Source organism: Elaeis guineensis, chromosome 1 (assembly GCF_000442705.2).
Source record: "Elaeis guineensis isolate ETL-2024a chromosome 1, EG11, whole genome shotgun sequence".
NCBI classification, from domain to species: domain Eukaryota; kingdom Viridiplantae; phylum Streptophyta; class Magnoliopsida; order Arecales; family Arecaceae; genus Elaeis; species Elaeis guineensis.
Window position 1 is genome coordinate 109,335,669 of NC_025993.2, and position 15,978 is coordinate 109,351,646.

At 37.3% G+C, this 15,978-nt stretch overlaps 1 protein-coding gene across 4 annotated transcripts in view; it reads left to right on the top strand.

Annotated features, from left to right (window-relative positions):
• Positions 1-454: 454 nt before the first annotated feature.
• The window catches only part of LOC105035108 (uncharacterized), a 28,545-nt gene continuing 13,021 nt past the window's right edge, over positions 455-15,978 (top strand). The window contains exons 1-10 of one of the 4 annotated variants that reach the window (XM_010910525.2): positions 455-650; positions 1,018-4,404; positions 4,552-4,765; positions 5,192-5,358; positions 5,504-5,583; positions 8,037-8,168; positions 8,258-8,374; positions 8,617-8,709; positions 12,058-12,135; positions 12,952-13,008. In XM_010910525.2, coding sequence (XP_010908827.1) covers positions 1,020-4,404; positions 4,552-4,765; positions 5,192-5,358; positions 5,504-5,583; positions 8,037-8,168; positions 8,258-8,374; positions 8,617-8,709; positions 12,058-12,135; positions 12,952-13,008 — 4,323 coding nt within the window. In that variant the 5' untranslated portion in view covers positions 455-650; positions 1,018-1,019. Of the gene's footprint in view, positions 4,405-4,551; positions 4,766-5,191; positions 5,359-5,503; positions 5,584-8,036; positions 8,169-8,257; positions 8,375-8,616; positions 8,710-12,057; positions 12,136-12,951; positions 13,009-15,978 lie in introns of all 4 variants that reach the window. The other 3 variants (XM_019847224.3, XM_029261835.2, XM_019847223.3) reach the window with 3 other exon arrangements.

Consider the following 15,978-nt stretch of genomic DNA (forward strand, 5'->3'; position numbering starts at 1 on the left):
ATTCTCGTGCACTCTCCTCACATGCTGACATAATGGTCGCGGATTAGCAGTGATTTTCAAATTTTAAGAAACATCTTTAATTAAAATTTAAAAAAAAAAAAATCGGACATAATATTTCCCCTTTATGATTTAAATTTTATTTTTACTTTCAGGATACAAGAAGAACCCAAGGGTAAAAGGAAAGAAAACGACTATAGACTTCTTGAGAGACCCATGTTTTTCTCGTAATATGCTCCTAATAGCGTCAATTTCGGTCAGCGTTTCAGGCACCGCGTTACATGCTAGTTTTTTTTTTTTTTTTGGTAACTCGTACCCTCTTCTTAAAATTACCAGAGCACTGAATTACACGTATTCCATTCTTCCCCCGAGAAAATTAGCACTAAAATAAAATAAAATAAAATAAAATAAAATAAAATAAAATAAAATAAAATAAACCGCCCTCCCCACCTATTCCTCCTCCCAGACCGAGCCGGATTCCAACTCCTCTGAAACCGTCAACAAACTCTTTCTCCCCCCTCTCCCTCTCTTCCCAATCCTGGAGAGGTCTTATGAACGGCGACGCCAAGAGCTTATCCGCTTCGAACCCAGCGAGCGGCGTTGGTGGTGGAGAAGAAGAAGCCGAAGCGGCGGCCGATTCGAGCCCTCCCCGGGTCCTCTTCTTTGTCCCTCTTTTTCTCCCCTTTTTTTTCATCTATTTTTCTCTATTTTGATCGATTTTTTTCTCTCCAAAGTTCGTTCGGATCGTTTCCTTCTTTCGTCCGTGGGTGGATGTTAGGGTTTTCTTTTTCTTTTTATTCGGGTTATCTGGGTCTGTTTTAGTTCAAGTTTTATTGGGGGTGGACGATCGTTTGGATTGATTGTTTTTTCTTCTCTTGCTTGGGTTATTGGGGTTGCTTGAGGAAAAAAGATTGGATTTTCCCTCGCGATGGATTGATTTCTTTTCCCTTTTTTATTTAATTGCTGCGGTTGGTGGTTTTTTTTTTTGGGGTTAATTTGAGGATGGTTTAGGTTTTCTAGGAATGGGGGAGGCGGAAAGGAATCGTTGTGGAGATCGGGAGTTCGGAGGGGAGTCCGTGTGCGGATTGCCGCCGGCTGTTGGAGGAGCTGGGGAGGTTCTTGGGAGCCCTCAGGACGATTGTGGTTGCTTGTTGTTGAATGGGAGTGAAGGAGAGGAATGTGAGCCCCGGCCAGCCCCAGAGAAGGTTGGTGAGCCGTTGAATGGCCGTAGTGGTACTGGTGATCAGGCATTGGATGGGTTTCATGATGCTGGTCATGTGGGTCTGGAGAATGGTTATCGGGCGGCTGGTCCGACAGATGTCTGGGATGTAAAAGAGGGAGCTTGCTTTCCTACTTGCAATGGTAATGTGGCTTCTGTTGATATTGAGAATGGTTCAAGGGTGTCGGTTGAGGAGGAGGAGGTGGAAGATGGTTGTGGGCATTTCATGGAGGCTGCGGAAGAAAGTGGGTTTGCCGTTTTAAAAGAAGAACCTCTGGTGGGGACTCCAAACATGGTTAATAAGGAACATTGCAGTGCTGGTCATGCGGGTCTTGAGCATGATCTCCAAATGAGCAATAATTTGGAAGTTAGGGAACTGGAGGGGAGAGCTTCCTCTCCTCCTTTTGAGAGCTGTGTTGTTATGATGGACAGCAACCATAGCTTGGGAGTCTCAGCTAAGGAGGTAAATGAGGCGAGAGAAGGTTGCGGGGGGTTTGTGGAGACTAAGGAAGAGAGCAGGCACCTTGTCTTAGACAAGGGGCCATCCCAGGGGACTTCCAAGATGGTTAATAGGGAAAAGTTGAGCACTCATCATATATTTGTTGAAATTGGTAACCTTTTGCAAAGTGATGCAAATATTACAGAATGGGTGGAGCGAGTCTGCTCTGCTACTTCTGATGGCCATGATGCTTCTGTCAATATTGGGAATTGCTCTGAGATATTATTTAAGGAGAGCAAGGAGGTGAATGAAGGTTGTGGGAGGTTAGGAGCTGAGGAAGAGAGGAGGCATATTACTGCAGAACACGGACAATCAGTCCAGACTCCGAAGATGGTTAATGGAGGAGAGAATGATGACTTTCCAGGTCTGTCACCACTAAGAACATTGGAAGGAGATGGCTCTCGGAATTCTTCTGGACTTGCGATTGGATTAGAAGGCAGATACATTGCTGGATTATTTGATGACATTAAAGACTGCAGCAGATGTGATGATGCCCTTCTTGTTTCTTCAGAACTGGCAGCAGATTTCTCCTTGATAAAAACAAGTGAGGACACCACTAAACATGTAGGTAGGTTTTGCTGTCCTCCTCTTTCTAAGTATTGCTTGGATACATCAACAAACTGCAATTTCATGCTTTGCTCAAATGATGGAACTGGAGAGGAGAATCACTTGTTAAGCACACAATCTGGTTATTGTCCGAGCATGGAGTTTAAAGGAGCACAGAAGGAGCAGCGTGAATCTGAATCTGAATCTTGCAGTCCTTCAGATGGAATTGGTATTCCCCAGAGAGGCATTTGCCAGAACTTAATGCAGGGTTCACCTGAGGAAGTGGGTTCTTGCTCTGTTGTGGAAGGATCATCCTCTCAGCAATCATATCATCCATTTACTGCTGCAGAAAATTGCCCTTCTGATTGCTCGTTGGGGCCAGAATTCATAGGGAATGATTCTGATGCTTGCAACATAACATCAAGTTGCTGTAATAATGGAAAAGATCGTTGTGGACAGGAGAGTGACGGTGGAATGGTCAATCCAAAACCTGTTCCTTTAATTGTCTTCAGGCGTACAAACCCTAAACGTGCTGCTTCCTTGAGGAATAACCTGAATGAAGAGAGGTTGGATCCATTAAGTAGAAATAGACAGAATGCAAGGAAATGCAGGAAAGCAATTAACACTAGCGCATCAATTTCAAGCAGCAGTTTTAAGATCTTAAACAAAGTAACAAGGAAACGAAGCTGCTTCGACAGACCGGTGCGACATTCTGCCTGGGGGGAGGCTGAAAACATTTTAAGGATATTCAAGCAAAATGGCAAGCTCGAAAGATCTGATTCTGATCGAACTCAGATTCAGAACAAAAGGTCAAAGAAAGGGAGGCATGGTGCAGGTAGAAAGCTACAAAATACAACCCAGAAAGATGGGACTTTTAGATTGTCAAAAACTAAATGTGCTGTTTCAACTAATTTTATGCATACAGAGGATCATATGTATGTGCATCCTATGTTTCCTGCTCTGGTTGATTCACAAGCTTCAGTAGAAACCAATAACAATGTTTGCCTGCCATTAAATTGCTGTACCAATTCTGGCGTTTCCAGTAAAGTTGATGTTGAAGACAAATTGGCAGAAGATAGGCATGTGATGGGAATCAAGTCACTTCAACTAGATGGACAGCATGGAGACAAGGATGTAGAAAGTACTTTGACTCATGAAACATCTGTTGATAACATGCTGGGTGAGTGCCCTGGGGTTTCATCTCAAGTAGGGTCTGAAAACTTGATGGAAGCCATCAACAAGAGACACTCATTAGATCCAGGATCATCACCAGACTCTGATGTTTATAACCCTGTTGTGGATATTGGTGTTGTTGCTAGTGAGGCTGCCACGTCAACAAGCCCAGATGGTGGAGTTTTTCCGAGCATACCTGTTCCTGTACCTGTGGTTCAAGATGACCTGCATGCTCCTGCTTTGACCAACGTCAAAACTATTCTGGATCCTGTATCTTCTCCATCTTTGGATATGCAGCCAAAGACCAACACCAAGAAAGGAAAGAAAGGGAAGAAAGGTCTTGAAGCTGATGTTACAACATGCACCATATCAGAACATCCGTTTATTGAAGAAAAGTTGCTTGGTCTGGAAAACCTGAACAATACTAGCACGCCTTTAAAGTTCAGTAGACATAAATGTAAAAAGCAAGGTGACCCTGATGAGGGAACTCCTGTATGTTCTAAGTCCATCAAGAAAGCTACTAGAAAAGCTTCAAAAGATAAGACCTTTGCTGTGGATTCTGAGGTGGTTGGAATGGTTGAACTTGAGAGATGTGAAGAACCTAAGAAAAAGGAAGTGAGTTGCAGGATGTGGCCATTGCCTGGGTTTGATGGTGGAGATAGACAGTCAGAAGGTGGAACTTTAGGGGCCTCACTGCTGACTGATAAAATTAAAGGGCATAAGGTTCCTAGACGTACCAATTCCAGGGTGAGTAAGGGGAGTTCAGGTAAACCTGTTTCAGTGAGGTGCCAGAGGAAGGATGCTTATGGGAAGAAGAAGAAGAAGAATAGTGCAAGGAAGTCAACCAATAAGAGCAGAAGCAAGGAGAAAAGTCAAACACTTGATTCTTGCTTAGAAGAAAGTGGGAGCATGGGCTTGTCTTCAGGGGCAGCTAATAAGTTTGCACTGAGTGTATCAACTGAACTAAGCTGTGAGTTCATCCATGAGCAATGTTCTCTTTCCTTCTCTCAGTGAGATGATTATTATTTCTAATAGATGACTATTTGCATATCCTTTTTTCTTTAATTCCTGAATATCATGGTAAATATGATTTAAATTTACTCATTTCATTGCATAGGTAAATATAGTGCTGGAAGAGAAGTTGTTTCCAAAAATGTGTCAGACTGTGGTACGATGCCTGCAGGTAATGAACGGGCATCAAATGAAGCTTGTGCATTAGAGGGCCAGGCTTTACCACCACGTGTTGCATGGGTGTGCTGTGATGATTGCCACAAGTGGCGCTGCATATCAGCTGCACTTGCAGATATCATAGATGAGACAAATTGCAGATGGTAAACACTTTATTGTGATAGTAATTTCATATTTATATTCCTAAAAATCATGCTAATGCATGTACATGCAAAAAATTAGAAAGTTTCTAGGCATGTTTAATATGTGTGGATGAACCAACAACTCAAACATTTTCTTTATTTCTTTCCTTTTCCTTTTTTTGTTATCTGTGCATTATGACCCTTTTAATCCATTGTTTGTTTGCTTAGCGGCATTTGGTGTATATACATACATACTCACATGCATAAAGTATTTTGTATTAATGCATGGAAGCTCAACTTCATTTTGATTTCATGTTGCTGTATGACGTGTTTGGCTATAATTGTTTGTTCTGCCACATCTTTTGAGATTGAAAATTTTTAGCTTAGATTCCTTTTGAGCCTTAGCCTTTCATTTGTTCGCTTACTTCTACAACTCTTATTCTGAAGGACTTGTAAGGACAACACAGACAAGGCATTTGCTGACTGCTCAATACTGCAAGAGAAGACAAATGCAGAAATTAATGCAGAATTGGAGATTTCAGATGTTTCTTGTGATGAAGATTTTTCCAACATACAACCTTGTTCTAAGGGAACTGGAATTTCAAAATTAAAAGGTATTGGATTTCGTATTACATATCATAATGCTCATGTCACACAAGTCTAAACTCTTGTTGCAGTCAAAAAAATATGCATATTCTTTTGGGGTGTGTTTAGATGTTTATTTCTTTTCTTTTGTGCTTCTCTTTGCTGTTGTTGCAGCTTCACAACAAGCCTCTTGGATGCTTATCAAGTCTAACTTGTTTCTGCATCGTAAACGTAAAACTCAGACCATTGATGAGGTTTGGCTTGTCTCATTCTTTGTTTGATATGGAACTATGATAGAACTATGATATTCCTTACATGCCTATCTGTTTATTCACTGCTGCTGCTGCTTTTTTCTCTCTGTCGATCTGTAAAGAAAGCACAATTCTGTCTCATGAATGATTTGTGATAAAATGGTCTTCAGCATTTACATGATAGTCCTACAGGCAATCTACCTTCATGGTAGGCTTTTGATTTGACCATCTAATACAAGCCTTGTGAGTTGTGACTGACACCCCAAGTTCTGCTATGATGCCAATCCCTTATATCAACTCAAAGCTTGTTTTCAACAGCAAGTCATGTAGATACACTGCTAAATTACCACCTTGGTACTCTCAAAGAAAGCATTAAGGTACCACATTGGGGCCAGTACACACTGCCTGTACCAGCCCATATTGACCTCATATTGGTAATAGGCTACTGGTAGTTCTGGCTGATGGTTCAATATGGGACCATACAATTGTACATATCATACCAAACGGTCACCATGATTGGCCTCTAGAATACCATTATGGCCTTTGCAACTCTCTCTTCAAAGTTGGAAATATGAAGAGGAGACAAAGATAGTGAGTTTGAACAATAATTTGGAGCTAATATTTAGATTTCTTTTTTTTCTTTTTTTGTTTTTTTTGGGGGGGGGGGGTGGTGGTGGTTATTGTAATTTCCATAATTACTTAAAATGAATAATGCTCTTATATTTGAGATGGCTGTGAAATACTCGTTGTATGCTTTTTCGTAGAATTGTATGCTGGTTTTTGCAAGGAAACAAAGATAGAAAACTGTCAAAATAAGTCCCATGTGTTTCTGTGATGCTTTGAGAAATAATCTAGAACTTTTGCTGATGGATTGCTGGCATATATGTGAGAATGGTTCTTGCATATGAATAATACAATTTTAAATATAAAAATTGAGTTGGGCATATAAGTGATGAGATATCATGCTGTTGGAGTTCCCCCCTGTATTAAAAATAAAGTCATGGGAAAGGGGAGGGAGGGAGAGAGAGAGAGAGGAGCATGGAAATCAGGTTTGTGTATAGATTTGACCTATGTTCCGATCTAGATATAGTGAATAACGAAGAAATAGGAAGAAGGTCAGGGAAAAGATGAAGAGAAAGTAAGAGGAGGACTAATCTCAGTATTAGTAATCATCATGAAGAGGTGCATGGGAGGAAGGGGTTGGAGAAGATGTAGATAGAGATGAGTGGTGGGGGGCAAACTAGAACCTGAGAAGTTCATTCAGTCAATTTCACCTATCATTCTTTCCAAATTCCTTGCAATTAAAATTATTTGAGGACCTTAAATTTGATAGGTGCTACAAATTTGTTGATTTTTTAAGGTAAAAAGCTAAATTTGTTGGATTCCTTCTGTTTTAAGATACATGGATCTGAAATCAGCCTTGGTAAACTCATATAAGGACATGTGATGGTTGCCGTATCATTTATCTCCCCATTAGGTGTCACTATAAATGATGAATATTTGATATTGCACTTTTTCCTTAGGTGTTTTTTGGATATTGACTATTGATATACATTTCGCACATGCGGTTTGAATGAGAACTTGGACATGAATGTTGGAATCATTTGCATGCGGTAACTGGCAAGGCTTTAATAAGAGACCATGGTATGCAAGCAGCTAGGGAACTGCATTGTGCATATGCAGGACTCAAGCACATACGCAAGCTTGTATGCAGTTGGATTGCTAAAAATAAAAACACATAACAAAACATTCATGAAAATAGATAAAAATAAGCTAAAAACTACAAATAGATAAGTAAAAAGAAAACTCAGATACGTTCTTTTACTTATATGAGAGACTACCTTAGTTTGGTTAAGAGTAACAATATCCCCTAATGAAGTATCCTCAAATTTCTAGTATGCTAATTCAACAGATACATTTACCAATTATCAGATGACAAATCATCAAAATATAAGCCAAAAAGATGCATGGCTGATCAAACTAGATAACCAATAAATGAAACTAGTAGTAATTAAGCTACTAATCTTCAAAAAGTCACTAAAAATCAATCTTCTTTAAGAAGTGACATATATAATTATAATCTGTCACTATTGCAGTCCATATGCAATCAGGCTGCAAAACATGCTGCCTTGGCCTATGCAGACATCTGTAGCACATTATGCAGCCGGCATGCATATGGATTCAGCATTCATAAAATGTGCCACATCCACTTATGTTAATTCTTATTCCAAATCTCATGTACAGCAAATTAGCTGGTCAAAATCCAAAATTTTCTCCTTCGTCCAATTACTTAATGTTGCCTGCCATTTTGTTCACTGCTTTTCATTCTGTTTTTCACTTAATTATTCCTTTTCTATGTACCCACAAAAAAAAAAAAATCCTTTTCTGTTCTTCTGTTACCTATTCTTGATACATTTGGGTTCTTTGACATTTATTTTGTTCTTTTCCTGAAACAGATCATGGTTTGTCAGTGCAAACCTCCTTCAGATGGCAATTTGGGTTGTGGAGGTGCATGTTTAAATCGGATGCTTAACATAGAGTGTGTCAAAGGAACATGCCCATGTGGGGATCTTTGTTCAAATCAGCAGGTTCTTGTTTTTTAGCTATTCTTTGATTCCCAACCATTTTGCTTTCTTACGCTCTTTCTGCTTCTAACAAAAAAGGATTTCGAGAACAGTTCCAGCAACGCAAATATGCCCAATTCAAGTGGTTTCGTTGTGGAAAGAAAGGCTATGGCTTACAGCTGCTTGAAGATGTATCTCAAGGGCAATTTCTTATTGAATATGTTGGGGAGGTAATCTTGGAATTTTTTTCCACCTTTTCTTTAAACTCATGCTCCCTAATTTTTCCCTTGTTGGTGTAAGCTGGAAATTCAATACCTGCATCCTGTGTGAGTTAAAGTTATGTGAAAGCATTTTAAATAATGTTTGGGTTTATTCTTCCATTTGCCATTAATTCGCAACTTACAGGCGAGTTTGTATGTTATTTAACGTTTTTTCACTTCTTTGATAGTTACATTATACTTTGCCATTTCAGGTGCTTGATTTAGCTTCATATGAAGCTCGACAAAGATGCTATGCTTCCAGAGGTCAGAAGCATTTCTACTTCATGACATTGAATGGTGGTGAGGTTTGGCCTATTCAAGCCTACCTTTGCTTTTAATTACTCTATTTTTGCTTATTATTCATTTCATTTTTCATGGAATATTGGGTTTTGAGTTGTTTCTGCATAGGAGTAAATGTAATCATCTTTGAAAGAAAATGAATTGCATATACTTTTTCAACCTGATGAATTTGACATGAAATTGGGATTCATTTCTTAGTTTGAGCTGCTTTATTATTACTGGCTGTCAACCTGATGTCATTCACCACCTTTTTCTACACATTGTTGATCCATTTCGTAACAGCTTGATATTTTCGGATGAAGTTATCATCTAACATTATGGGAGTCATATTTATAGTTAATCTTACTTTTATTAGAATTCTTGAAGTAGATCACTGAGCCTTTATAATAAAGTGATGCCTGTTGGCTTCAGGTGAAATTTGGGAGTTAAAATTTTGCTGCCTTCTGCTTTAAGTACTTAAAGAAAAGGATATATACCATAGCTTGCTTGAGGAAAGTAAATTTGATGAACTCCATCAGAAGTCACAGTTCATGCGGCAAGTTTAGCTCTAATTAGATGGCTTTGCAAAACTTATAAATGGTTGATGTGTTTTAAAAATTGTAACTGCATATAGAGGTGACAACAATGTTGTCAGGTCAAATTAGCAAGAACTATATAGGCTACTATTTTCCATACCACAGCACAATGGCAGAGCCAGGAGGGTGCATAACTATTAGGGGAACTTAATATCTGGTAATTGATTATTGAATTTAAATTGAAATATATTTACAATAATTTTAAACTTCAGTTAAAAAAGTATGCTGATCCTTTTTTTTAAAAAAACTACCGTACAATTTTTAATTAGAAATTATATAGCTTTTTCATTTTATAGGGGGCACTTCTATAATGCAATTTTAAGCTACTGAGGTATCCTAACAATGCAAAGATACTAAATGTTATTAAATTGTCAAAACTTGTTAGTTTATATATCAATTTGTTAATTTATTCACTTTCCTTGTAATTTACAAGTTTGCATTTTGAATGACAAGTGGATAAATCTACACACAAACCTTCAAATACTTAACCATGTAAAAATGAATTGGTATTACTATTCATGTGTCTTCCCAAATAAATAAGTTATATGAAGAATAACATTCAGTCATATGACAATGAATTTGGATAGAAGAAAACTTCTGACATAATAAAATATGGCTCACAAACATTGCTGGAGGCAGTTAGTCCACAAGCCACCGGTAAAATTGTATTGCTAGTAATTATGCATGAGGAGAGAGGGGAAAGGAGGGAGAGGCAGGGAGACGAGGGCTCGCTGCTATATGCTCTGATGTTGTCTGGAGTACCTGACTTGTGGAGAGAAAACAGGTGATCTCTTAAGCCAACTATGTGTGTATGTGAGAGAGAGAGAGGATTTGGTTGCTGGTTATGGTGTACTCAACGAAGTGGCACTTGACACCAGGGATGGGAAGCAATAGGTTTCCACATACAGAGTATTTCGTAACCCTCATCTCTCTATTTTTTAATAATGTTAAATATTTCCATGTGAGGTTTGATGGGCTATGGAACAACAAGATGGGCGGCTTCAGGGCCCATGGGCTTGGGCATGAGTTGGCCTGAGGGGGGAGGGGTGGATGGGTTAATGAAAGCACATGGGAACATAGCTTTGTTATAGGTCTTAGGCCTTCAAGTTTTTTCAAGAATGGGGAGGGGTGAGGCATACGTGCTCCCCTTGGCCTAAACCTTCGCTGCACCATTTGTATAGCATGTGCTGAATAAATGGTTTATGAGTCAGTTTTGGTTTACAGCCTTTCAAATTTTTTGGTCATTGCAGCAAAAAGGACACTTCATTTTTGAGCTGTTTCATATTAATCAATCTAAGCCCCAGGGATGTTGATTCTGTTAGCCAATTAAAGAAATATTTGCATTTCTCCTGAAATTTTTGTCTAAAACCCATAACCTTGTAGTCTTTTTGTTGCTTAATCCTTGAAGAAGTTAACTTTCTTGTTGCCATCATGTTGTTGAAGCCTGTTTTTAGCTACAACTTATAACCGTGTAATCTTTGTTGTCAAGGCATCCACCGATCAGAAATTTGATGATGTCCATATTCCCACCTGAATACAATATTCAATTAGCTAGCTGTCCACAACATTTCCAGGTCTTGAACAATACTAGATATATTCTCATGTTTTTGTCTGTTCTAAACTCTGAAGTATAGTAACCGGCATCTGTGCAGCTGGTTTTTTGCAGTCTGGAGAAATATAAGAGAGAGCTTTGATCAGCAGGCTATCCACCAATCAGAAATTTGATAATGTCCATATTCCCACCTTGAATACGATATCCAATTTTCTGTCCACAGCATTTCCTTTCCAGGACTGGACTTGGGGAAAATTGAGGTGTGCCTTTTTTGCTTGATTTAGACTGGAACCCTTTGGAAAGAGATCTTGGACTAGATCTGATATGACAGTTTAGGTTGAGTGTAAATGGTCTGGTATGGCGATAGAAAACAGTTTGCCTCACCACTCACCACCAGTGGCATGGTAAACCCTTACCATGGGGATATCCATGTCTGTATTGCCCACCAGCAGTCCTATGTGCGAGTCCAGTCCACCCTGCCTTGTATTAGCTATTATTTGTAGATTTCCATGATCTGGAGAATATTTATTATAGAGCCCCCTTTTTCTAATGTTCGTGCTTTTCTTGATTTCATATTACTAGTGAAAACAATTGTCTCACTTCCATAGATACTTGTTTCGCAGTCAGGATCTGGTCTGGCGAGGTGGTGTGGGATGTCACAAGACATCTAGAAAATCTTCCTGCTTGTAGAATTGGTGCCCAGTATAATGGTTTTCGAATTTTGCAACCAATATTGATTTGCATTGAGACTACTCCCATTCATTTGCCTAGTGCAGTGCAAATATCTAAATAAAATTTGCATCTGCTAATATATCTAGTCATGCAGGTTTGCGGAGCATATTAAATTGGTAATTAGTGGTCATAGGCAGTTCCACAATTTTAGAACATTTAACACTTGTTAACAACTAACAATTTTCTATGCAATGTTGAATTGAGCAGCATAACGTGAATGATTTATGATGAATGATGTGAATGTTTGGCAATATTTTGTTGTTGGTTCGCTATTCAAATGAAATAAAAGTACAGCTATCGTAATACATGACACAGTATTTTGACATTCCTCATTTTTACATGCTTCATTTGAAACATTTTTGTTAATTGTTCTAGAAAATTGGGTACCTCTTTGTTTGCAAAACATGCTTGTTTTTTAAAAATCTAGCTTCTCTTTGCATGTGTTACTATTGATTTTTTTTTCAAATGACTAGCCTTACTTTCTCTTAATTCAGGTAATAGATGCGTGTGCTAAAGGAAACTTGGGCCGCTTCATTAATCACAGCTGCAATCCTAATTGTCGCACTGAAAAGGTGATTGTTTTGTTTACATTTGACCTCTTAATTTGCACGAGCACAAAATTTATGTTTCTTGATTACTTTGGCTGTGGTTTGAATAAGTTCTGTCCATAATATCTGTATTTTTATGTGGGTTTTATGTGTACTGAATTGAAGTTGCTAATGTTTCATTTCTAAATTTTTCTCTTCTGTTGCTTATTTGATATCTTTGTCCTTATGGTAGCGTAGTTGCTTTTAATGTTTCAGAAAATGTGTTGAAATGCCTTTAAGGGTCTCTTTGGTCAAAGCTGTTGTAGAGAAGTTTTTTGGTCTAAGCTCTTTGATTTTCTTCGCTTCTTGCTTCTTTTGAGTGTTAGCGATATAAGTTCACTTGGTCATCCACCCATCCACTGGCAAGAAATTCTTGAAGCAAGAAGATCAAGTTCTTAATCATTAATTTGTAAAATTTCTTTACAGAAAAACATATTGAAGCCATTAAGCATTAGGTCTTCTATCTACCAATAACCAATGTTTTTTTTATAAAAATTTTCTATTTGAATTTCTTTGGAAGCCGTATAGTTTTATTGAGGGATAATGTTGGACATAATTATGAAATTGTTAATGATTAACAACTGTGTATTTGGAATGTGGTATGCCTTATATTTGAGTTTTTATGTTGGCAGCTTTTTTTGATTCCTGGGTGCTAACTTTTAATCTTATATAATTCATCATATTGCTAGTTATAACTGGTATTAGTTTTTTATTTTTCAATGCTTAAATTGACTAATAGCTATACTTCTATTACTAAATCACTATGATCTTTATTTTTTCTTTCTAATTTTGTGGAAGCAGTGGATGGTAAATGGAGAAGTTTGTATTGGGCTGTTTGCAATAAGAGATATTAAGAAGGTAATGACTCAACTTCTTTGTGCCATTTGTTATTCTTTTGATTGAACTTAAATTGGCTATTACATGTGGTTATTTAACATTTTTAGGTTCATTGTGAATCATGCTTCCTTTTGTGCATTCAAAATGTAGCATTAGTCAACATGCATGATGGTATTTAGCTTTAAGCAATATGCAAGATGTAGACCATAGTTACTGTATAATATGAACCATCATTGAGCTCTTCATCATATTCATCCAAATGGGAGTTAGTGTCTGCATGTGGTGTAATTAAAATGCCAAGATATTTATTTAAGACTGGATTTTGGAAAAGCAATAAGAAATAATATTGAGAAAGAGGATTCTACGTGAAGATAGCTGATGTAAGAATAGATGATGAATTTAGTCAAACAAGAGTAGTTAGAGCATGTCATCCACTACTGTTGGGGAAATTGGTTGTAGAAGAGACCACGGTTTTAAATATTGAAAGTGCCAGTCCATACAAGATATATGGTATTATTCTGATAAGGAACCTATACTTAGATGCCCTAATAACGATGTTGATACCAAAAAGTGTACCTTACCAATATTGTATCGGTTGGGTTCTGGTGTGTACCGAAACCAATGCTTGGAAGAAGCAAATTCTTTTATGTTTGATGAAAGAAGTTGGTTCCTTTATGGTCTATGGGTCTGTTTAGGGATGCTGTAACTTTTGGCAAGAAAGCAATTTTTAGTAAAAATTGTAGTTTGATATCAAAAGTTGCTTTGGGATGTAGTTTTTTGTCTGGCTGTCAATATCTTAAAATTATTCTGAAGCTGTAGAAATAATTTATTGTATGTTTGGTTAATAGATTCAAAAGCTGCTTTTAAATGATAAAATGATCAAGAAGAACAAATATCTAAAATGATTCTAAAATTGTTTGGATATAAAATTTTTTATTTTATTTTTTCTTATCTTTTTTGTACATTTTTTTTAAAATTTATCACAAAATGATCAAGAAGAACAAATATCTAAAATGATTCTAAAATTGTTTGGATATAAAATTTTTTATTTTATTTTTTCTTATCTTTTTTGTACATTTTTTTTTAAATTTATCTGCTAACTTTTTTATTTCTTTCGAAATTACCTTCGTGTCATTAGGTAGAGATGGAGATGAGAGGAGATTAATCAAAGAAAGAGTTCTGATACACAAGAAAGTTGGCAAAAAGGGGACGTGATGTGGATGGAGATGAGAGGAGATTAATATGAAGAAGGAAAAAATCCTGATAGACAAGAAAGTTTAACAAAAAGAGAGATGAGAGGTGATTAAATCCTAGAAGTCAGAAAAAAAGGATGTAGATAGAGATGAGAGGAGATTAATCAGGGATGTGGATGGAGATGAGATGCGATTAATTTGAAGAAAAAAAATTACGATAGATAAGAAAGTCAGACTAAAGGAGATGTAAAGGGAGATGAGAGGAGATTAATGATTTTGAAAGTAAAAGGAGATGTAGATGGAGATGAGAGGAGATTAATGGGGATGTGGATGGAGATGAGATGAGATTAATCTGAAAAAAGAGTCTCCTGATGGACAAAAAAGTGGAAGAAAGCGACTTGCGAGGGGTATTGAGAGGGTAATCGTGATTTTTCTAAAAAAAACTAATATTCTGCAAACGCGATATTTAGTTTGTGGTGTTGCGTCCATGGAAAGCGGGAGGAGATCATCTTTACCTAAACCATATTTTGAGAGATCTGAAACGTCATCTAGAATTATTTTTAGATTATAGCCAAACACTTGAAATTTTACTTTTAGATCCGAAATCACTTTTGACGAGTACAAACGCACCCCCAAACATGCACTATGAAGGTATGGCTTCTATGCTCTAAATCACTTTTATGATTAGGGTATTTTAAACATTTAAAAATGCCAGTTGAAAGCATAATGGCACTAATGATGAATATGATTCTTCAATATTTCCCCATTTTACCTTTGACTATTAACATATGCCTTGCTCTTTAAATGATTTTTGACTATTTTGTTTTCTATTTTTGAGATCTTGGAGTTTGGATTTCATTGTGTAGGAGATAGTCTGTGGGAGATTTACTGGATTTTTGGTGGACTTTGTTCATCATCCATGCAACTTATCTGATTTAACAGAGGGGAAGATACATCATTTTAGCACCCCAAAAAATAGTTCATATGATTTATGCCAAGTATATGGCTAAGAATATGTCAAGGAAAAGTGAATGCAATGGTTGCATATGAGGAAAATTTAGGGAAATAACGGATCCTTTTAGGATATCTCATTACCTGTATTAATCCTTTAAGCTGTTACTAGAGTTGTGAATGGAATGAGATTATGTTTATAATGAATCAGGAAAGCTAGATTTGTTTAATCAACTAGTAGGAATCCCATTTTATAAATACAACCAGGTGCATGGAATAAACTGTGTGTCAACTACTATATTTTGCAGGAGTCTAGCATTAATATAACCATGACTGGAGACGTAGTAAACTATGATGTTTTTGTGAAAGGAGGGGAGACCATCGTGCAGGTTGTGAAGGTTCAACATAAGATGCATTGTTCACAATCCAATAGACCTGCTGAGTGGATTGACAATAATTAATGAACTGGTGCTCCTAGTGTTAAGATCCTTGAAACATAAGTTTTAACAGCTTTGTGGAATTATGAAAGTGGAAGGCAGATGATGAGCAGCATGTAAGCCATGGTCTAAGTATGAATCCTGGTCAGTCTGATGCTAGTTGGAGTTTGGATGAAGAGTACAAAATGATGGACAAGGCTGATGTGGGTTCTAAATGATCAAGACATGACAATAAATAATTGCTCTTGCAATTTGCACAGGAATAATTGACAATGCATCTTTTTGGTGTGCACTAGGAAATTGAATGTCCATGCTAGGGAAAGAGTTGCATCTAGTTTATCAGAGTCACCATAAGGACAACAAAGGGCATAACAGAACTTAAGGGGCCATAATGTTGAAGGGAGGTCAGT